A 22454-nucleotide genomic window follows, 5' to 3' on the forward strand; every position below is an offset into this window, starting at 1 on the left:
TCATACCAACTAGTAAAAAATATCATAATTAAATAGTAATAACAGCATAATGTAATAACATTTGTCCATCTGTCTACCCTAACCCCTCCTTCCCCTCACTGTTGCACGTGTCTGTAATTCTCCCCTCCTTCCTCTACAACGGATATCAACCAATCACGTGCAGCTTTAACCAAAGACCTGGGGCGGGAAATAGAGGACAAAAAAAAAAGGCGGCTCTTTGTGAGGAGCCGGCTCTCTACGGTCACTTCAGAGATCCGGCTCGTTTGCGAATGACACATCACTACAAGTTAAAGCAAAGCATTTTATTGCAAGTATGAGTCAAACAAACAAACCGAAGCGAAGCAAACAACCTGAAGGAAGAAGTGACAAGCGGCGTCGCGCGGGTGTGACGTACCCAAACATTTGCCACTTTGAGACCACGAAAAAACAAGGTCTCAACTGAAATGTTTCCTTGGCCACGGACGAGCAATCAAAAGGTCTTAATCTCTTTCGCAATATTTGGTTCAACTTCAGCAGTGGAATGATGATTTTGTCGTCGGTGATGTCATCAAACGGGGACAGTAAAAGCACGCTGAGGAGGAAAACTCTCCAACAGAGATATGAGCGTGGCCTTTTTAGTGGTTTTTGGGACGACAAGAGACAAAACGTACGATGGCTTTCAAGTACGCAGGCTGACGACATCATTAAGGCGTTTTTTTTTTTTATTCTCAGTCTCACCCGAACCAACGCACCTTTTTTTTTTTGTTGAAAGTATGTAGTGTAAAGCAGCCAATGGAATTGACGTGGCAGATGTAAACCAAAATCCTCGACTTCGATTTGGAGGCTAAATTAGGAGGAAATTGCGCGCCGATGAGGATCAGAAAAGCAAAAAATAAAAATCAGGCCGTTTGCATATGAGACTAAAGCGCTAAACACAAACAAAAAAACAAAGCAATAAATACGCCATCAAATACTCCACATATATAGGCTTCTTACATATGTGTGTGTCTATAGCTAGCGAGATACACTATTTTGCTAACTATCTAGTTAGCGAGATAAGCTAGCGAGCAAGATATGATATCTTGCTAACTATCTAGCTATCCTGCTAGCGAGATAAGCTATCCTGCTAGTGAGATAAGAGAGCTATCGAGATAAACTATCTTCCTAACTAGCTAGTTAGCAAGATAAGCCATCCTGCTAGTGAGATAAGAGAGCTATCGAGATAAACTATCTTCCTAACTAGCTAGTTAGCAAGATAAGCCATCCCACTAACTAGAGAGATAAGCTATCCTGCTAGCGAGATAAGCTATCTTTCTAACTAGCTAGTGCGATAAGCTCTCGCTAGCTAGTTAGAGAGATATGCCATATCGTTAGCTAGCTAGAAAGATAGCTAGCAATATAAACTGTCGTACTAACTAGCTAGTTAGCAAGATAAGCTAGCCAGATTAATGGCTAGCTAGATAGACAGCTAACTAGATACCTAGCTGAACTTAGCTAGATAGATACACACAAAAAGTAAAAGATGGCTCAAAAGCAAAAATACAATAAAGTCAGTTGCGACTTTGTTTGGACAGTTACGTAATTGGACTGTAAAATAATGTCAGGCATAAAATATCAGAAGCACTTTGCAATTCTCTTAATATCGACGTGGAACATGATGCAGCATAACAAGGTAAGTGAGGTGCAGCGTTTCAGAGAACTCTCCTAAAAAAAAAAATAAAAAATAATCCCAACCTAGTTCAAAAATCCTTACAATGGACACCCTACTGGCTCGCTGACCCCCCTAGAATCCCCAAAATTGGGTGCCCAGTCCCCAAGAACCGTTAAATACTGGTCTCGCTTGTCTTCAAGATGCTAACTGAAATGCTACGGCTAACATTGGTACAAAGGACCAAAATGCAGGAAACGAGACACGAATCTCGGTGGAGAAGAAGAAAGATGGCAGAGGGGGCGGGGAAAGGCACTTGCTAGGCGGAGCCTCACTTGAAACCGTTTCACTTTAAAGGGACGTGAGAGCTTTTTTAGTTAGCTCAGAAACGTCGGGATTTGGAATGGCAATGGCGGCTAGCGCCTATCTAGCTAGCTATATAGCCAATAGATAGCAAGCTAGCTAGATCGGCGCTAGCTAGCCAGATAACCTTTCTTGCCGTTTACAGTGAAAAAAAGTCTATTGCAACAATAATCATCAGGATAAAGTTCTCTTGTTTTATCACTATAACATATTTGTGATGAAGAATATTTAGATTTTTTTTAAACTCTGTTAGCAAAAATAATTGGCGTGCATTACATCTTTCCAATCAACAAATATACTTTTGATTTTTAATTATGTATATACCAGGGCCGCTAGCTAGCGAGCTACGCTGTCTCGCTAACTATCTAGCTATGGAGATAAGCTGTCTCTCTAGCTCGCGAGCGAAAAAAGCTGTCTCGCTGACTAGCTCGCTAGCTCGATAAGCTGTCTCGCTAACTAGCTTGCTAGCGAGATAAGCTGGCTCGCTAACTAGCTCGATAAGTTGTCTCGCTAACTAGCTCGCTAGCTCGATAAGCTGTCTCGCTAACTAGCTCGATAAACTGTCTCGCTAGCGAGATAAGCTACCTATGCGAGATAAGCCATCTCGCTAGCTTGATAGTGAGATAAGCCGTCTCGCATAGCTAGCTTATGTCGCATATGCGAGATAAACTAGCTATCCAAGATAAGCTAGCTATGCGAGATAAGCTAGCTCTCAAGATAAGATATCTAACTAGCAAAATGGCTAGCTAGACATAGAGCTATCTAGCTAGATAGATACCTAGATACTCTGCAACTAACCAGATAATTTATCTAGCATAGCTAGTTTATCTTGCTAACTAGCTATCTCACTAACTATCCATCTAGCTCTTGAGATAAGCTAGCTAGCGATATAAGCTAGCTATGAAAGATAAGATATCTCTCTATATATCTATCCAACTAGCCAGATGGTGACCTAGATAGCTAGTTACTCGTAGCTACTCGGTAACTAAGGGGAAATTCCCCCAAGAACTCGTCTACCACGCAATCACCAAGGACCGACAACCACAACTAGACTCCGCCCCCCGTCCGCCATGTTAGCTCAGTCATACTCTGAGAAGGCGTTACCGCAAGCACCATTTCTCAATTCGTGAAAAACCCCGTTTGGCTAATGCCCGTCCCAATTAGTGGTGACACCCAACACGGTCATTAAGGGGCTTGGGGGCTCATTTTGGATTTTCAACACCTATCCAGCTTGTCTTCGGTTTCAGTACAGCTTCCGTTTCTCCAATGTCTTGGAGTAGCACCATGCCCGCGTTTCACAAAGCTAAACAATTTTTTTTAGTGCAGTTAACTTTGTTGCGGGTCACAACAAAAGCTTCCGAGCATCCAGCTGCGCAAAAAAAGGGCAGTCTCCACTGACAGATATGTACAGTCATACCTCAGCTTACGAACGCTTCAGTTTACGAACTTTTCGCTTTACGAACATGACATTTGCGAGAATATAATTTGGCATACCAACTAGTTTTCGGGGGACTAACCCAACCACATGTTGCCATGGTGACTGGCGGACTAGTTTTCGTCACCGCCTTCCTTTGAGTGCAGACGTGGTGTGATATCGAGTGGAGTACTTTTGCTATTATGGGACCGAAAAAGACCCTACCGCAGGCTAGCGTTAAGCCGAAGAGGACACAACAGAAAATTAGGGTCGAGCAAAAGAAGGAGATCATTAAAAAACACAGACGAGGTGCTAAGTAGTAAGTATGCTAAGTCGACCATTGCTACGTGTGGCTAAGTGTGTTTCCGTGTTGTCTAAGCAACGGTCTCAGGCAATAGAAGAGGTTGAAAAACGTCTGTTGATTTGGATGAACGGAAAGCAGCTAGCAGGCGACAGTGTGAGTGAGGGTATTATAGCAGAGAAAGCACGGCAACTTCACTCGGATATCATCAAGAGGCAACTACATTAACGACCATCACAAAGGTCAATAAAACGGCTTGATTATACAGTACAGTTTATTTCTTTAATTTCAATACAATAGCACAATAATTATACATAAAATAACATCTATTTTGTGTAGATTTAAGGCTTTTCTAGTAGAAAATGACGTTTTATGGGGATCTGGGAACGGATAATTCTCATTTTAAGGGTTTCTATTGGGAAATTAATGTTTGGAAGACACACTTTTTGCCTTACACACACTTTCTGGGAACCAATTAAGTTCATAAGATGAGGTATCACTGCAGTTTGTGTAGTTTCAAGGCTTATTTAGTCGAAAATGATGTTTTATGGGGACCTGGGAACGGATTATTCTTATTTTAATGGTTTCCTATGGGAAATAAATGTTTGGCAGACAAACTTTTTGCCTTACACACACTTTCTGAGAAGCAATTAAGTTTGTAAACTGAGGTATCACTAACTTGTTTATCGGGAAACCCAAAACAACGCACGTGTATAAATCCTTCAAGTAAAATGTGGTCCAAACTGCACTTTGCACACCAAACAAACGACAACAACAACAAAAACAAAAAATGTCCAACGGTGTCTTCGAGTCGGCAACCGTCGAGCCAAACGTGCCGATTATTTCCGTTTTTTTCCCCCTTTTTATAATAAAACAAAGCAGTGGCAGGGAAACGGAACGTTTGCAACAAGGTCAAGGGAAAGGTCAAAGCGACAGGTGATGCAACATAAAAACAAAACAAAAAAGGGGGGGGCGGGGTTATAAAAACACATAATGGCTACAAAGTGTTAATACTTAAAATCTGGTTTAAAATCTCAGTATGGCTGTGATAGACGAATGTAGATGAGGAAAACTGGTCAAATCAATTTTTTTTTCATAAAATGGACGAAAAATCCCAATGTAATATTTTTGTTACGCCAAGAGCAAAATTGAGCAATTGTAAAGTCGAATTGGTCGTCATGATGGATTATATTAAATTAAATGGACCCATTTTACAATTGAAGCGACCGTTGCTCCTGCTTTTTGTACAGTAGAACCTCGGCCTACGAACTTAATTTTGGGATACACACTTTTCGCCTTAACCACTGTCTGGGAACCAATTAACTTCATGAGCTGAGGTGTCACTGTATTTTGTGTAGTTTTAAGGCTTATTTAGTAGAAAATGATGTTTTATGGGGACCTGGGAACGGATTATTCTCATTTTAATGGTTTCCTATGTGAAATAAATTTTTGGGATACACACTTTTCACCTTCCACACTCTGGGAACCAATTAAGTTCGTAAGCCAAGGTATCACTGTATTTTGTTACAAATTAATAGCATTGATTGGATTTTTAATTGCACAAATAAAGGTGCTAAAAAGTAGATTTTTAAAGTCTGGAATCGACAAAACAAATTAATAAATTATGGATTGTCAAAAATGTCCTATAATTTGTGTCTATTGGTATTAAAATAGACTGATTTTTTTTAAAGTGCAATGCAAAAAAAAAATGCTAATTTGTCAAAAAAAAAAAAATATGTAAAAAACAAAACAAAAAAGAAGTCACCCTACAATGTGTGTAAGCTTATAAATGAAATGTATTATTATTATTTATTATTATTACTTAAAAAAATCAATTTAAATCCCATTCACTGCCATTCACGAATATATTCGGGAATTGAAAATAGGACAAACACATTTCCCGAATTTGTTCGGGTTTATTTTTTTTCCATGCTTAGGTGCCGATTCAGCGTTGGCCAGACCTCTGGCAATGTTTATTCTTTTCCACAAGGTGGCAGCATTTCCCGTTTTTTTTCTATTTTAAAAATGAAGGCCCCTCTGCTCTTGCTTTTGGTATTTTGTTACAAAATAATTGACATGACCGCTTGCATGATCAATTGCAGAAATAAAGGTGTTTAAAATAATAATAATAATACATTTTTAAAGTCTGGAAGTCAATCGAAAAAAAAAACTTTAGATTGTCAAAGATGTCCTATAATTTGTTTCTATTGGTATTAAAATATTAGATGGAGATTTTTGCACATCGTCTGGCAGTGAATGAGATAACGTCTTATGGAACAGGAGAAAAAAAGTTAAAAAATGATATGATGCATTTCATAAAGAGGATGAAAAAAAATCATCCCGATTTTTAAAGGTCAATTCGATTTTTTTGGGGTGTTTTTTGGCCCACAGCAGAAAAAGAATGCAGTGAGGCGTCTAAGCAGTTGCACCTCCTCGCCAGCAGGTGGCGGTGTGCTCAAAGAACTGCTCATTTTATGAGCGGGACGGAAGTTGCTTCACAACACAAACACCAGGACAAAAATTCAAAAGAAAAGAAAATAATAAAATAACTAAATAACAACAAAACAACACAAAAATAAAAATAAAATAAAATAAAACAAGTAGTAAAAGTACTGCGGCTTGTGAATTGGTTTGGAGGTGCCAGAATAGAAACGGGGGGACGAGCAAGCGAGCGAGGGACAACAAAGACAAGTGGACATAAAGGGACAAGAGAAGAAGAATAAAAAAACAACGTTGGCTGGTTTCTATTGCATATTAGTGCCGAGTTTTGTTTTGTTTTTTTTCTTGGTTAAAAGCAGCATTTTTTTTTCGTGTCTCCTTGATCCAGTGTGGGGTTGCCGACGCCTCCTTTTCCCCGATTCCCTCTGCACAGTGTCGGTCCTGATTCACTAAGTGTGTGTGTGTGTGTGTGTGTGAGTGAGTACGATGCAAAATGGCGGCGGTCAGGCACAGCTCAGGCGAAGTACATGGTCCGAAGGGTGTCGTGGTGGATCTGGACCGCCTTGGCCAAGGCCTGCGGGTCTCGGCCGTTACTCTGACCTGATACGTGGCTGCCCTCGGCGCTGCGCGGTGGCGGCGGCGGGGGGGACAAGAAAGCAAACATCAAACATTGACAGCAAAACTGCGGGGGGTTGCTACCTAGCGAGATTAGGTAGCGAGATAGTTATATCTGGCTAGCTAATTTAGCTAACTAGCTAGCGAGATAAGCCAACTAGCGAGACAAGCATCCTTTGTGTGGTTTTTTTTTCTAAAAAAAACTGAAGGAGGAGGCGAAACGTCCGACACCTTCAAAGAAGTACAGATGACGACTGAAGAAACCTTCTCATCGAAAGTCGCAGGATCGTTTTTTTTTTATGCGGGTGAGCAGCGGCAGCCACATGCACCAGCGTTCACTCAACCCAGAAGTAGTTCAAATAGATAGAAAGCGAGCCAGCTAGCTAACAGATAGCCATGTAGACAGTTAGCTAACTAGCTAGACAGCCATAACTCATTTGCAGCGCTTTATCGGCACCCAAACAAATTTGAGAATGGCGGTCTACGTCATATTTTATATTCCCGAATCAATTTGTGAACGAGTGAATGAATGTATGCGAGTGACTGACCTGTCGTGCTCTTTGTCCACCAGATGGTAGCGGGCGCGGAAGGCCACCAAGTGGGCGTAGTAGGCGGGCGCCGGGATGGAGACGGAGCGGGTGCAGCGCACGTAGGTGTGGCACAACTGGTAGGTGAGCAGCTGGAACTCGTCGGCCGTGAAGCAGTTGTCGTCCCACAGCACGTGGTAGTGGGACGGTCGGCTGGTGCCCTGAAAACAACAAGGAGCCATTTTAGGTCATTGACTGCCAGACGATGCGCAAAAAGAGGCGTCCGGTGCAGTGCCAGGGTTTTTGTCATTGTCACTCCAATTCCAGGACCCACACAATATTCACTTTTAGGACGACATCAACATTCAATGCAGCGTAACAAACATTACACTCTCTTCTTTTAGCAGTAAAAAAAAAAAAAAAGAGGATGGGAACGGATTATTCTCATTTTAATGGTTTCTCATGGAAAATCAATGTTCGGCAGACAAACTTTTCGCCTGACGCACTTTCTGGGAACCAATGAGCTGAGGTATGACTGTGTTTTCAATTTCCGAATGGCAGTAAATGAATTAATGCTGACGAAAGAACAGGCGGTGCCTTCAAGTGCGACGGTGAGCGTAAACGGATCGGTCGTCCGACGAGCGCAGGTGCAGCAGTCAAAGATCATCAGAAGGCTCACCTGGATTCCAGCGTGGCTGCAGAGGTAAAAGTCAAATTCATACGGATGCGTGATGTCCGTGTCCACCGTCGTACCGGCGGGGATGTTTCCGCTGCGTCCGACCTAGCAAACACATTGCTGATAAACAACAATCCTTTCTGCCGTATGTATATGTATAAATGCTATTTAGCTACCTAGCTGGCTATCTATTTGCTATCCATAAGTATATATCAGCTAGGTAGCTAGCTCGCTATCTATTTGCTATCCATAAGTATCTATCAGCTAGGTAGCTAGCTGGCTATCTATTTGCTATCCATTTGCAATCTATTCGTTATCTGGCTAGCGATGTAGCTGGCTATGTATTAGCTATGTCTTTTAGGTACGTTAGATATATAGCAAGCTAGCTAGCAATCTCAATGGTTATCTATTAGAGATCTATTATATACGGTATATACCTAGTAGCGAGCTAGCTAACAATCTCAATGGCTATCTACTAGTGATCTATTATATACAGTATATACCTAGCTAGCCATCTATTAGCTAGCTCGCTAGCTTTCTTTCTATTTGAGTGAATGCTGGCGCGTGTGGCTGCCGCTGTTCACCCACAGAAAAACTTATCCTGTGACTGTAAAGTGACCTTGAGAGTTTTGAAAGGCGCCGATAAATGAAATGCATTATTCTTATTATTATGTGGATATCTAGCTAGTTAGCTAACTGTCTAGCTGGCTATCTGTTAGCTAGATTTCTATCTATTTGAGTTACTTCTGGGTTGAGTGAACGCTGCCGCATGTGTCTGCCGCTGCTCACCCGCAGAAAAACTCATCCTGTGACTGTAAAGTGACCGTGAGAGTCTTGAAAGGCGCTTAGATTATTATGACTATATTTATTCCTTCCGGGAGTGCCACTCCGTAGCTGAATGGCACCAAATGCTTTTTTGCGGAGCGCTACTTGCGGGAACGACGGGAGCCTCGAGAGCTTTTGCGCAGAGCAGGCGGGGGGCGTTCGGGGGTTTACGTACGCGTTCGTTGCGGTCGGCGCAGAAGAGGCGCGTGTGGTGGCGTTTTTGCACCACGATGTAGGTGATGCCCGGCTGGTACTCCTTCTCCAGGCTGATGCAGGCCTCGCGAATGGCCAGCAGCTCGTAATACAGCACCTGGACGACAACAAAAGAGCGGTCATCGCAAACGAGAAATGACGCTAACTAGCAAACGCACGTGTGGAGAAAAAGATTCTTTTAATTCATGCTTTTGGATCAAAATGAATGCAAAAAAATGTGTTCATCCTGAAATTTCAGACAGGTTTCAAAGTCGAGGCCCGAGGGCCAAATCTGGCCCTTCACGTCATTTTATTCGGCCCGTGAAAGCAAATCAAGCCTGTCAAGTGCCATTTTGCTTGCTAAAGTCCCAACCAAAATGTCAAATTGTTGTATGTAAACCACAAAAACAGTCTTGACTTCCATTTTGAAGTCAAGACGGACGTTTTGTGCTCTGGATGTCATATGTGGAAAGTTGGAAGCTGACCTGTCTGAACTGTCCTTCAGACACTCCGTCCCTGTAGAAGATGATGCGGGTGGGCTTGTAACGGGTGGACTTGTAGAACTGGATGAGCAGCTCGCGCACCATGGAGGCCAGATCCTGGATCACCTCCTGCCGGGGCCGCTGCACCCGCACGGTGGCGCAGTAGCGGCTGGGGTGGGCGTCCATGCTGCCCACCACCGCCGCAATGGACGGCTTCTTGCCATCTCCGGCGGGCGGGTGGGTCACGTCGGCGCCCAAGAAGATGACCGGCTGCTGGAACACCGACGGCCTGCCGGGAGAAGCGTGACAAATGAGCGGCGGCCATTGTTCGAGGGCGTTCGAGAGCCGAAAGGAGGGAAGATTTACCGTTGGTGGTTCAGACAAAATATCGCACTGAAGCAACTTAAGAACAAATTCACCTTATGAACAACGGTACATACGAATATTCTTGCCTTAAACGTGCTTATATAAACCTTAAACATACTTATATAAGCCTTAAATAGACATTTCATACAAAATATAGCACTGAAGCAACTTATGAACAAATTCACCTTACGAACAACAGTACATATGAATATTTTTGCCTTAAACGTGCTTATATAAATCTTAAACATGCATTTCATACAAAATATAGTAGTGATTCAACTTACGAACAAATTCAGCTTACGTACGACCGTTCGGAATGTATCTCGATCGTAATTTGGGGAGCGTCTGTACTTCTCCAGTCATTTTGCAAATATAGCGGGCTACCTTTGGTGCGGCACCAGGATGTTGTTGATGCCCCCCAGCTTGACGTTGATCTTGAGGCAAAGGTTGGAGAGGGTCTGAGGGGACGTCTTGACCACGTTCTTCACCTGGACGCACTGCGTGGCCATGCCCAGCAGGGTGTCCCCCACACGCTTTACTTCGGCTGGACGCGGAGGGAGAGGAGGAGTCAGGTTGTACCACTCCGCCCCCAAGCGAGGCCGACACGGCGGCGTTACCGTAGACGGGTGTTTTGCCGGGCAGGATGACGATGATGAGCTGCAGGCCCGAGTAGGTGTTCTTCAGGTGTCTGAACATGGGCTCCACGCTGTCCGCTCCCTGGGCGTACTTGCAGAAGCACGGCTGGCCCTGGATGGGCATGCCGGCGTCCTTGGAGATCTTGCGCAGCTGGTCCGTGAAGGCCCTAAATAACGCACATGCAGTCACGTGACCAAATCGTAGACGCCCCCCCCCCCCCCAGTTTTTTTTAACTCTTCTGACTTGAGAATGTCTTCGCGACACTGGCGCTGCGTAGCGAAGCAGGCGATGGCCCACATCTTGATCTCCACGCCGGTGTGGAACTGCTTGCCCCTCATGTCCCAAACGCCGTGACTGGGCGTGGCCACTGTGCGGTTCTGAAATGACACGTGCAGTCTCACCGCGTGTACCGGTGAGTTGTGGACTTAAAGGTGCAGACGTTTAGCGGCTAGAAACAAACACGCACACATAGACTCAGACATTAAATATTGGCCGATCAGAAGAGGGTGCATCGTCACCCAACTCATGATGTAAATTTGCCAAAACTTTTCTCACCATTCCCACGACAAACACATTCACTCGACCCAATTGAGACAGGCAGATGTTAATTCACATTGTGGCTCAGTCTCACCTATTTTTATCTATCCATCCATGTAGCTAGCTAGCTAGCTTCCATCCATCCATGTAGCGAGCTAGCAAGCTTCCATCTATCCATCCAGCTAGCTAGCTTCCATAAATCTATGTAGCTAGCTAGCTTTTATCATCCATCCATGTATCTAGCTAGCTTCTATCCATCCATCCGATTACTTTGCTTTAAAAATGCCTTCAACGCCCAACGGTAAGAGATTGAGCCACAAACAAAACAAAAAACAGAAGCCGACGTGTTTAATGCCCCCCTCCCCCGCCCCACATCAGCACGACAGACGAAAAAATGTTTGTGATTGAAAAGAAAGGTACCATAAAGTGCTCTGTGCTCACCCTGCCGCCGTATTGCAGCATGGGGGCGGGTAGCACTCGCCCCGTCACGTGGGCCATCTCGTCGCGCACTTTGAACTGAAACTCCTGGACAAAGGGGTCGGCGTCATAGTTGGCGCTGCGTACCTGGAATCAAAAGAACGGAACGGGGGGCAAAAAGGTCAGCTTCAAAGCCCCGAGTCGGACCCAATGGAAATTTTGGGGGCTCACCAGCCTGCTGATCTCTTCCTGTCTGTCGGGTGCGGAACGAGCCGTGGCCTTGATCATGGTGGAGGTCTGGTTATCCGTCAGTTTCTTGATGCATCGCTGACCGGCTACTATGTTGCACACCTAGCATCAACAACAACAACAACAACAACAATGGCGGAGAGTTCCTCTCGTGATTATTTTGGATGGATGTTCTGGCTTACCTCCAGGGGCAGGTAGGTATGTTTTTGCTCCTGGCCCACCTGCAGACAAGGCAGGTGGGGGTACTTGAGCTGCAGGCTGTACTTTTCCCTGAAGTACTGGGCTACCGTGCGCTCCACGGTCTGCCCGTTCTCCAGTTGGAGGGGGAACCTGCAACAAAATAAAGAAATACAAGCCGCAAAGGAAGGAATTTATCAGCCTGTGGAAACGGGCTGATTAATTCCTCACAGGAGCTTGGACGCCATTTTCTGCCTCTTTTTGGGTGATCCATTTCCCCCCAATGTTGCCTCAAAATGGCGCGGAATAAATTCTTTAATCGATTGCAAACATGCATGCTTTCCACTTCAGAACTATTTGAATCATATTCATAACTGGATGTGTAACAAGAAAGCATATTCTCCGAATCTGAAGCCATTGTTTTGATTCTCCAGCAATGCAAGACGTCTTGGCGTGACGTCACAAACTGGGGGCGGGACTTTCTGAAAATGCCCAATTCGCAGCTCATTTTTTTGCAGATTTTGGACACTTGAAGTCATTTTTATTGCTGTTTTGCATTTGACTCAAAATATCATTCTGTGTGTTTTGGCTATTTTGGATGCTATAAAACGTTTTTCTGATGTCAGTTAGGAAACAAAAAAGTGACGTCGGTTGTCCTTTAAGGCGCTTATGAAATGAAATGTATTATTTCTTGTGATTAACTCATTCACTGCCAGATATGAAAAAAAGTGTTCACGCCAGGGTTTTTCATCACAGCTTTTCATCAGAAAAACAGAGTTAATTCCTAAATGATATGGGTCTGGAGTGATGTGAGCTTGAAATGAGGGCGGCTTTACAAAATACAATGCAATACATACATATGGGTATATATAAGAACAGATGAAGATGGAACAAAGCACTAAAATGGAAAAAAGGGAAATGCTGCCCCCTTGTGGAAGAGAAGAAAAACATCACCAGAGGTGTGGCCAGCGCTTTATCGGCACCCAAGCAAGACAAAAAAAAAACAACAAATTTTGGAATGGCGCTCTACGTTGCAATTTCAATTCCCGAATAAATTTGGTGAATGGCAGTGAATGAGTTAATGGATGCTTCCCTACTTGGATGACTCCGACATGAGTCAGTTGGCAAACATGGCGGTCGACTGCTTCGCCAACGGTGCAGCTGGTTGAAGTGACCCCACGGAACCCCGCCCACCCCGGCCGAGACGGTGACTCACGTTTGATGACTGGCCGGCCTCCGGGTCACGTTGCAGACGCGGTACTTCCTTCGCATGGTTCCGCAGTGCGTCACTTCAACCTTCAAACCTGACCAACAAAATACATTTTTGTCCCTTTTTTAATCACTTTGGGTCTCCGACAGAGATTAGAGAGAATAAGAAGTGATCATATTTCAAAGTTTCATGCTGTTATATGCTTGGTGAACACGTGTGACTCGAGTACACAGTTGAAGCACAGAGAAACTTGGGGTCAATCCGAGGTCAACAGACACAGCCTGTTAGCCTGTCATCTTCATCTAAGAGATCTGGCCTCGGACAGAATTTAGGACTTGGGAAACTCCTCTATCACAGCAGTAATTTACGACTTGAAACTCCTTCACAGGAAGAGCTCATTAGCCAGCTTACAAATTGATCAGTAAATTTGCATATACTCTCAATAAATGGCTTGGCAGAGGGCTGCAGAATTCAGGCGTCTGCCATGAATGGCTGCCTCTCCTTCCGGCAGTAAAAGACAATCTTTCTGTGTTGGAGCCTTCATCCACAGTGTCCGACCGAAACATCTCCGACAGCCTTTTTACCTTTAATTTCTTTGGTGAATTTGACCCGGTGCGAGTCGGTGAGAGGGCGGGGCTGCTCGTCAATGTTGTGGATGTCCAGCACTTCGCACATAAACTGGATAACCGGCTGCGCCTTATAAAAGGCGGTGGCGGACACTGACGGAGAAAAAAAAGGCACGAGTCACGTTAGGAGAGCGGGCTCGTTCGCAAATGACATATCACTCATTGTGGCAGCTCCGTGTGTATCCCGAAAAATAGTTTGTATGCCAAGGTAAAATTTTCATCAATGTAACGTTCGTAAACCGAAAAGTTTGTAAGCCAAGGGGTTCGTAAACCGAGGTATCACTCGGGGGGGGGGGGTTAAAGGAAATGCTCCATGTTGCCCCACCCCCACCCACGCACCATGATAACCACATAGCAACACCCTGGCCAGTTTCCATAGCAACAGATTAGTCGGCTCCCATCAGGCCCCAAAGGACCTCCCCCTCCCTTCCTTCCTTCCAACCGCAAACAAACAAAAAAGCGTCAGTCGCTTCAGGCGCCAAAGTCGGCGAGCTGCCACCTACCGTCGATGTTGAGCATCATCTTCCACATGGCGGGCCGCACCGATTGGTGGAAGCCGAACCAAACCTCGCGGCCGCTGCCCAGGGGGTGGTCGTAGCCCTCTGGAGCCGAGAAGAAGGAGCGGCCCACCGGCGTGTACCTGAGTGGGGGTGGAAGTGGGGCCAAGTTTAAAGTCATGCATAAAGTCATCATCGTGTCAATCATGTGGAATCACCGTCGACAATTAGCACATTTCCGCGATCATCCGGCTATCTGAATAGAAAGAGGGCTAGCTAGCTCGCGCACCAACTAGCTTGATCGCTAGCTCGCTTGCTCCCTAGCTAACTCGATAGATGAGCATAGAATTTGATTCGGTTTGGCGGGCCGAATAAAATAATGCGGCGGCCTGGATTTGGCCCCGGGGCCTTGACATGGACACCTGTGGTGTAAGAGATTAGCTCGCTATCTGAATAGAAATCAAACTTGTGAAATTCCATGCTTATCTATCGAGTCAGTCACTAGCTAGCTCATTTACTAGCTAGCTAGTTAGCTAGCTCGATAGATGATCATGACATTTGACTAGCTCACTCAATAGCTGTCCTTGACTTGGACACCTGTGATGTCAGGGATGAGCCAGATTTCTGAATAGAAAGAGGGCTAGCTAGCTTGCTCACTCACTAGCTAGCTCGATCGCTATCTTACTGGCGACCTAGCTAGCTCGATAGAGGAGCATTGAATTTCTCAAGTTTGATTTGCTTTCACGGTCCGAATAAAATGATGTGGCGGGCCAGATTTGGACCCCACTTTGACATAGGTGATGTGAGGGATTAGCCAGCTAGCTCAATAGAAAGAGGGCTAGCGAACACACTCACTAGCTAGCTCGTTCGCTAGACCGCTTGCTACCTAGCTAACGCGATAGATGAGCATAGAATTTCCCAACTTTTATTTGCTTTGGCGGGCCGAATAAAATGATGTGCCGGGCCAGATTTGGCCCCCAGGCCTTGACTTGGACACCTGTGGTTAAATCAACAGGCAGAAGCCACCAAAACTTGCGGTTCCACTAAAATGCTCTGCTGAGGTGACCTGGTTGTATATTTTTAATAATAATAATAATACATTTCATTTATAAGCGCCTATCAAAACTGTCTTTACAGTCACAGGATATTTTTCCTGGGTGAGCAGCAGCAGCCACACGTGTCAGCGTTCACTATTTCAGAGAAAAACAATGACCACTAATAAGTATCATGACAACACGTCAAAACGAAAGATACCCAGAAGGCCGATGAGGGTGATCTCTTATTATCCGCCGTTGTGGCGCAGAGGTGCAAAGGGCGCACCGTATTGCCGCGTCAGGATGCCAACGCGATAGCAGGGCGGCTGTCAACAAAACCCAAATGAAAGATGGAGAGAAACGGCTTTCCCGATAACGCCTTTATAGAATCCCACGGCGAGATGACGAGAGAACAAGCCCTTTTGCCGGAGCTCGCCAAAGTGATAACGCGTTATGGGGGTGGGTGGTCTCGCTGAGCCTGCTGTGATTTCCGTTGGCCTGATATTAAGCCAGAGCGGACACAACCTATTTTTTTTAAGATGTCGGGCAGAGATGTTGATATGAATTACTGAAAAAAAAAATAACTCATTGACTGCCAGTGGATGTGCAAAAATGTGTCCACTCCCGTGCCAGGGTTTTTGTCATTGTCACTCAAATTCCAGGACTCAGAGATTATTACATTTTAGGACGACATCAACATTGAATGCAGAGTTAGAAACCTGAGACTGTCATCTTTCATCAGAAAAAAAGTGTTAATTCCTAAATTGTATGGGTAAGGAGCTATACAGGTAACATCCGACTTACGACCGGCTCGACTTATGGCCACCCGTACTTACTTACTTATTTTAAAAATGTGAATTCTACGCCTGGCACCGCAAGGCGCTAGCAGGTCACCGACGCGTACCACAGTTTTGGCCAGCCAGCCAGCATCTCACTCTTGCACAGCAATCGACTGTGTGATCGCACCAGAGAGAGGAGTTTGCAAGTCATTTAGCCTCCGAGTCTCGAGTCAACATTTTGAATGGATTTCGACTTACGACCATTCTGACTTACGACCGTTTGGTCGGAACAGAACTCAGTCGTAAGTCGGATGTTCCCAGTATTGTATGACTCTTTATCAATACAGGTCACACCCAATTTATGACCAGCTCGACTTACGACCACCCATACTTACGATCATGACCTCCAGACCCCTACATACCCATGTCATTTAGCCTCGGAGTCTTTATTCAACATTTTCAATGTATTTTGACTTACGACCATTTTGACATACAACCGTTTGGTCGGAACGGAAGTTGGTCGTAAGTCGGATGTTACCTGTATAAGGCACACCACATTAGAAGGCGCTACGGTACTACTTCTTCTAAAGGGGGGGTGGCTTCTGACAGTCGTCGCGAGACCCGTTGTGATTCAATATGACTTCACATATAAGCGTATAAGGCACAGGGTCATGTTTTGAAGACCATCAAGGCTTTTGGGTGGCCCTTATAGACCGTAAAATATGTTAATTCAAAATTAAAATCTGTTGACCAATAATCCAACTCACTTCATGGACGGCAGGTGTCTGAGGACCACGTCGACGGCGTGCACTGGGTTGGTACTAATGGGCTTGTCCAACTCCAGCGGCTCGGCCACGCTTCGGCCCGTCAGCACTTCGTGCAGCATGTGCCAGCTCACCAGAGACACAAACTTGATGGACACCTTGAAGGGACGATCTTTGCCACCCTCGCCCGGCAGGGTGACGTCCAGGTCCACCTGAAAACAAGCACAATCTTCACAATCTTCACTGGCCAAGTATGTAGAACGCACAAGGAATCAATAAATAAATAACATGAGATAAATAAATAAAATGAGATAAAGAAATTTAAAGAAATAGAATTTTTTTTAATTATTTTTTATTTACATATTTTTTTTAATTTTTATATTTTTCATTTTTTCATTTATATATTTGTATACTTGTATAGTTGTATATTTGTATATTTGTATATTTTTATTTTATTTATTTTTTTAATTTTTATATTTTTCATTTTTTCATTTTTATATTTTTATATCTTTTCATTTTTTCCATTTTTTCATTTTTATATTTTTTCATTTGTATATTTGTATACTTGTATATTTGTATATTTTTATTTTATTTATTTTTTAAAGATTTTTTTCTGATTTTTTTTAGCGTTTTTATTATTATCTTTATGATGATGCTGATTATTACGATGATAAGATGGCGTTCTGACCCCTGTGGGCGCCACGGGCAGCGGGTTGGCGGTGTACAGGCTCCTCTTGCCATCGTAGACCGGCCTGCGATCCCCGAAGATGGTCACCTTGAAGTGCTGCACCATGGAGTCCACCACCTCCCTGTGACAAAAAAGCCAAACGACGTTCACACGCGGAGTTTTGCTCACGAGTTGCTAACGCTGACCCACCTGTTGACCCGCCGAGGGCACTTGTCAGGCTTGATGTCCACCTCGTAGAGGTAGACGTCCATCTTGGGGATCTCCACCTGGAAGCAGTTGGCCAGCAGCTTGATGGGCTTGCCCGTGGTGCCGTAGCCGGGACGCCGAGGCATGGCGAACAGGGACTGGGCCCCAACCGCTCCTGTCGGAACGCCGCAAGAAAAAAAAGGGCGGGGGGGGGGGAGAGGGGTGTACTTTGAAAGGCGACTTCTGGTAACACATCTGACGGTGAGGAAAAACAGAACTTTATTGACGTGGATGCGACTACGCAGGGAAAAACACACGAGAATCAACTAGCACAGATGGGGTTTTTTTTCTTTATTACATTTTTATAATTATAATGTATTTATTTATTTTATTTATATTTTTATGATTTTTTTTGGTTCAAAATAAATATTTTCCTTTTTTTTAATCAACGCTTATATTTTTTTTTTTTTACATTATAATAATAGCTGGAGACATTTTTAAATGTTTTTTTTTACTTCAAGAAAACTATTATTTTTTTTATTTTATTTTGTTTTGTGATAGAAGGCTTTCAGCTTGGATGAAAGGAAAAGTGTATAAAACAGTGCTGAGAGCAGCCATGATGGAGACGGTGCCCCTGAAGAAATGACAGGAAGCAGAGCTGAAGATGTCGAGCTTTTCGTTGGGAGTGACCAGGATGGATAGGATCGGGAAGAAGGAGTACATTAGAGGGACAACTCAGATTACAGGCTTTGGACAGAAAGTCAGACTGAGATGGTTTGGACATATCGGGAGAAGGATGCTGAGCCTTGAACTGAGGAGGTTTATGGATGTGGTCAAAGAGGACATGAAGGACGCTGGTGTGAGAGAAGAGGATGCACAAAGGCGGGATAGATGGAGGACAATGATTCGCTGTGGCGACCCTGAAAGGAAAAGCCGAAAGAAGAGAAGAAATATTCAAAATAAATTAAATAAACGCTGAAAAACTATTTGACATCCCAAGCCCCGCCCCCTTCAATTCTGCGGCTGTAGATAGCAAATGTCCCCATTGTGGGACTATTTCATGCTTTCATTCTTATTATTTCCAAGTGCTCACACACCAGCGTATTCTCCACGCTTTGAGAATTTTAGGTATTTATCACACTGAGATGTCATAAATGAGTCACTTTTAGCCCCCGCCTCCACAAAAAAAAAACAAAAAAAACTTAAACGTGCCGCACACATGGCCGAGCTACTTTAGTGTCTGCTGAGTCTTCCAAGTTTGGGAGGAAAACATTTGTAGTCACCAGACTATTGAAATACTGAGTCACTTCGAGGACAACCGACGTCTCCGGACAAGTCGCGTCCATAATTTGTAAAATCACTTCAAATGACTTCTATTTGAGTTACTTCGGGGTTAAGAGAACGCTGGCGCATGTGGCTGCCGCTGCCCACCCACAAAAAAACTGATCCGGTAGTATTATTATTATTATTATTATAAAGTGACCTTGAGAGTTTTGAAAGGCGCCTATAAATTAAATGTATTATTATTATTATTATTATCATTATATGAGCTTGAAATGAGGGAGGATGTTGCCCCCTTGTGGAAGAGAAAAACATTGCCAGGGGGCTGGCCAGCGCTTTATCGGCACGCAGGCAAGAAAAAGCAAAACCCGAATAAATTTGGGAATGGCGCTCTAATCTACGTCATTATTTCAACATACATTTGTGAACGGCAGTGAATGAGTTTTGAAAAAAAGCGTGGGGCCGACTGGCGCCTGCACACAATACAGCTGTTGTGCGATGTGGGAACGCGGCACAATGGCGTCAGTCACATGCGCAAACGCAGATTGAGCGGCGGCGTCCGGCTCCGCCCCCCTCCGTCCCTACATCCACGCCCCCTTTCCGGGGCCTCTCCGGAGCGTCGCCGAAAGCCAATCTGACGCCAGATCTCCAGTCACATTTATGTGTCTCTGTATTTACAGTGATACCTTGGCTTACGAACTTAATTGGTTCCCAGACAGAGTGTGTAAGGTGAAAAGTGTGTATCCCAAACATTAATGTCCCATAGGAAACCATGAAAATGAGAATAATCCATTCCCAGGTGCCCATAAAACAATTTTCTACTTTCTAATTTTCTAAGCCACTGCATTGAATGTATATGTAGTCCTAAAACGCAATATTTGGTTGGTCCTGGAATTCGAGTGACAGTGACAAAAACGTACAAATACACATAGAAATACTAAGTACATAAATAAATTGACAAATAAATACACAAATAATTAAATTGACAACTAAATACAGTGCTACCTCGGCCTACGAACGCTTGGCTAACGAACTTTTCGGCTTACGAACGTTAAATTCACGCAAATTTAATCTTGGCATACAAACTAATTTTCGGGATACACACAGAGCGCCACAACGTGTCGTTGTCAAACTCGCTCATTCTCCTAACAAGGAAATGGAAGCCGACTTGTTTTTGTTGTCTATTCCCCGCCCCCAGTCTTCGGTTAAAGCCGCACGTGATTGGTCAAGAAAGCAGCAGTGAGGGAGGGGGGGGGGAGTTACAGAAACACAGAGCTGCAAATAATAAATAGATAGGCAGACGACAGAGAAATAGTGAGACAATGGATAGAAAAAACAGTGACATTTTTACTCGTTTCAACTTTATTGATAGTTCACAGGCAGAGTGTAGACTGCAAGGTTAAATTATCCCATCAATCACGCTCCACAAATAACCCGCACAAGCCATCTGCTCGCATCTGCAAAAAGCTATCAAGCCAGCTAAACAGAACACGATTGATGAGGAACCAGGTAAAATGATCGCAGTGAAAACACAGCGACTTCACTCGGATATCGTCAAGAGGCAACCTGGAAGTTTGTCATCCATTGATGATTTCAGGGCTAGCCACGGATGCTTCGAGAACTTTAAGCGTCGTACAGGGATTCATAGTGTCATTCGGCACCCAGTTCTGACAATAAAACTGCCAAAGCTTACAAGGAATCATTCCTCAAGATGGTGAAAGAAGAAGGCTACGTTCCTCATCGAGTCTTTAATGCTGATGAAAGCGGCCACTCCATTCCATCAAGCCATCAATGACCTTCACAAAGGTCAATCAAACCACGTTATTATACAGTGCAGTTTATTTCTTTAATTATAATACCATAGCACATTTATTATACATAAAATAAGGCATATTTTGTGTAGTTTTAAGGCTTAGACAATTATAAAGTAGAACATTATGTTTTATGGAGACCTGGGAACAGATTATTTTCATTTTAATGGTTTCCTATGGGAAATGAATGTTTGGAATACACACTTTTCGCCTTACACACTGTCTGGGAACCAATTAAATTCAGAAGCCAAGGTATCGCTGTATTTGTGGTGACTATTCAACTATCGACAAGTGACGTAGGATAACAGCACGCTGACAGGAAGCGCTTATTCACTGGAAAGAATAGACAGACGTCTGGACAGAAGGGATATATATATAGGGCCGAAACTACCAGCAAAAGACTTTAGTTTGCTGACGAAGCATCTTGGATAAGAAGCGGAAGGTCCGACACCTTGAAAGAAGTACAGATGCCGGCTGAAGAAAACTTCTCATCGATGGACCACTCCTGTACGACTGAGAGCTTATACAAACAACTGCTGGCGCGAATTAATATCGAAGATAAGAACTTTGCCCCACGGATGTCGGGGTAAAAGCGCATTATTCCGAAAAAGCGCATTATTCCGTTTCCACTTATGTGGTGACAGTCTCCCCGGCTACGGTAAACAACTTGGCCGGCGGTTGACCTGCCAGGCCCCGGAGAAAACTAAAACAAGACTAATGGAAGTCAATGTCTTACCTGTGGTTCCGATTTCCATTCATGAGGTCACTGCCCGGTTTACTTCCCGGATCTCACTTGACAAAAGCAAACAAATGACCGAGATAAAAAACGCTACGCGGTTCCGTCTTGCGTCGTCCCTCCTCGGGCTTTTCCTCCCTTCAAGCCGGTGTCCCCCCGCGGCTCGGCGGCTCCTGAACGGCGGGCTCCGGGCCTCTTTGACTGGGGAGGGGGGGGAAACTGTCAAAGCCTTCAGGCCGCCCCTCCACGACCTCTTCGCCGTTGGGAACGAGTCCAATCCCGCTGTTAGCGCGGTACCTCTCGGTTTAAGCTAGCTCGCTCCTGAAGTCTTTTTTTAGGGGCGGAGGGGTGATTAAAAAGTATCGCCGCGGGTCAGGAAGTCATCGCGGCGCCGTGGAAGAGTTCCCGGAAGCCGAAGAAGAGGCACCGAACCGGCTAACGTTAGCCGTTTAGCTCGCTGGCTGGCTGGCTGGCGACGAGCTGGAATTGTGACGGTTACTTTTATGAGGGAGGGAAGTAAAAAAAAAAACAGTCAAACAGGCACTTTTGCCGGCTCGGCAGTTTTCGGCAACCCGGTTGGCCAAAAGTGAAAATAATTGAATGATTAAATGAAATAAAATCCAGCTGTCAAGTCGTCGGTGGACGCCGAAAGAGTTGCATTTTTTTTCCGGGGGATGACAGATGAAATGTGAAGCCGCCTGGCCGGGGACCTCTCTTGACTCTAAATATGGGCATGTCGGCTTTGGCTCCTTTACGTCACGATTGAAGCTCCTCCCCCTACTTCCTGTTAAGGTGCAATGACGTCCTCGGTGATGCTGCTGATCAGGTCATCGATTACCGGTACTTTTGTGTTCCATTATTTACATTTTTTTTTGTGTGATTGAGAGTTTTCTTGATTATGTAAATCTAAATATACAGGTGATCGAGTAGGTTCTATTATCACCATAGGAAATGATTCATTTAATTAATTAATAATAATAATCATCATACATTTGATTT

At 44.3% G+C, this 22454-nt stretch overlaps 1 protein-coding gene across 2 annotated transcripts; it reads right to left on the minus strand.

Annotated features, from left to right (window-relative positions):
• Window positions 1-5440: 5440 nt before the first annotated feature.
• ago3a (argonaute RISC catalytic component 3a) lies at window positions 5441-22157 on the minus strand. 2 transcript variants are annotated; one of them, XM_088997915.1, is made up of 18 exons: window positions 21456-22157; window positions 17631-17802; window positions 17442-17562; window positions 16757-16965; window positions 14183-14319; window positions 13638-13772; window positions 13060-13147; window positions 11849-11996; window positions 11649-11768; window positions 11442-11564; window positions 10707-10840; window positions 10445-10629; window positions 10212-10371; window positions 9465-9750; window positions 8963-9097; window positions 7966-8067; window positions 7308-7507; window positions 5441-6767 (listed from the first exon to the last, which is right to left on the minus strand). In XM_088997915.1, exons 1-18 carry the CDS (start codon window positions 21472-21474, stop codon window positions 6659-6661), a joined length of 2583 nt encoding a protein of 860 aa, XP_088854041.1. In that variant the 5' UTR covers window positions 21475-22157; the 3' UTR covers window positions 5441-6658. The 2 variants fall into 2 exon arrangements, with proteins under 2 accessions (XP_088854041.1, XP_088854040.1); XM_088997914.1 differs by having other exon boundaries at window positions 11421-11564.
• Between the last annotated feature and the right edge of the window lie 297 nt (window positions 22158-22454).

Source organism: Hippocampus bargibanti, linkage group LG06, assembly GCF_051943395.1.
Source record: "Hippocampus bargibanti isolate YZ-2025 linkage group LG06, ASM5194339v1, whole genome shotgun sequence".
NCBI classification, from domain to species: Eukaryota; Metazoa; Chordata; class Actinopteri; order Syngnathiformes; family Syngnathidae; genus Hippocampus; species Hippocampus bargibanti.

What these genes read in the sequence shown, in the direction of transcription:
- ago3a (XM_088997914.1), bottom strand. An exon ending in TGTCGCGAAGACATTCTCAA is followed by an intron (nt 10,630 to 10,706) that starts GTCAGAAGAGTT and finishes TGCGTTATTTAG; the next exon opens with GGCCTTCACGGACCAGCTGC. An exon ending in GCAGCCACGCTGGAATCCAG is followed by an intron (nt 7,508 to 7,965) that starts GTGAGCCTTCTG and finishes TGTTGTTTTCAG; the next exon opens with GGCACCAGCCGACCGTCCCA.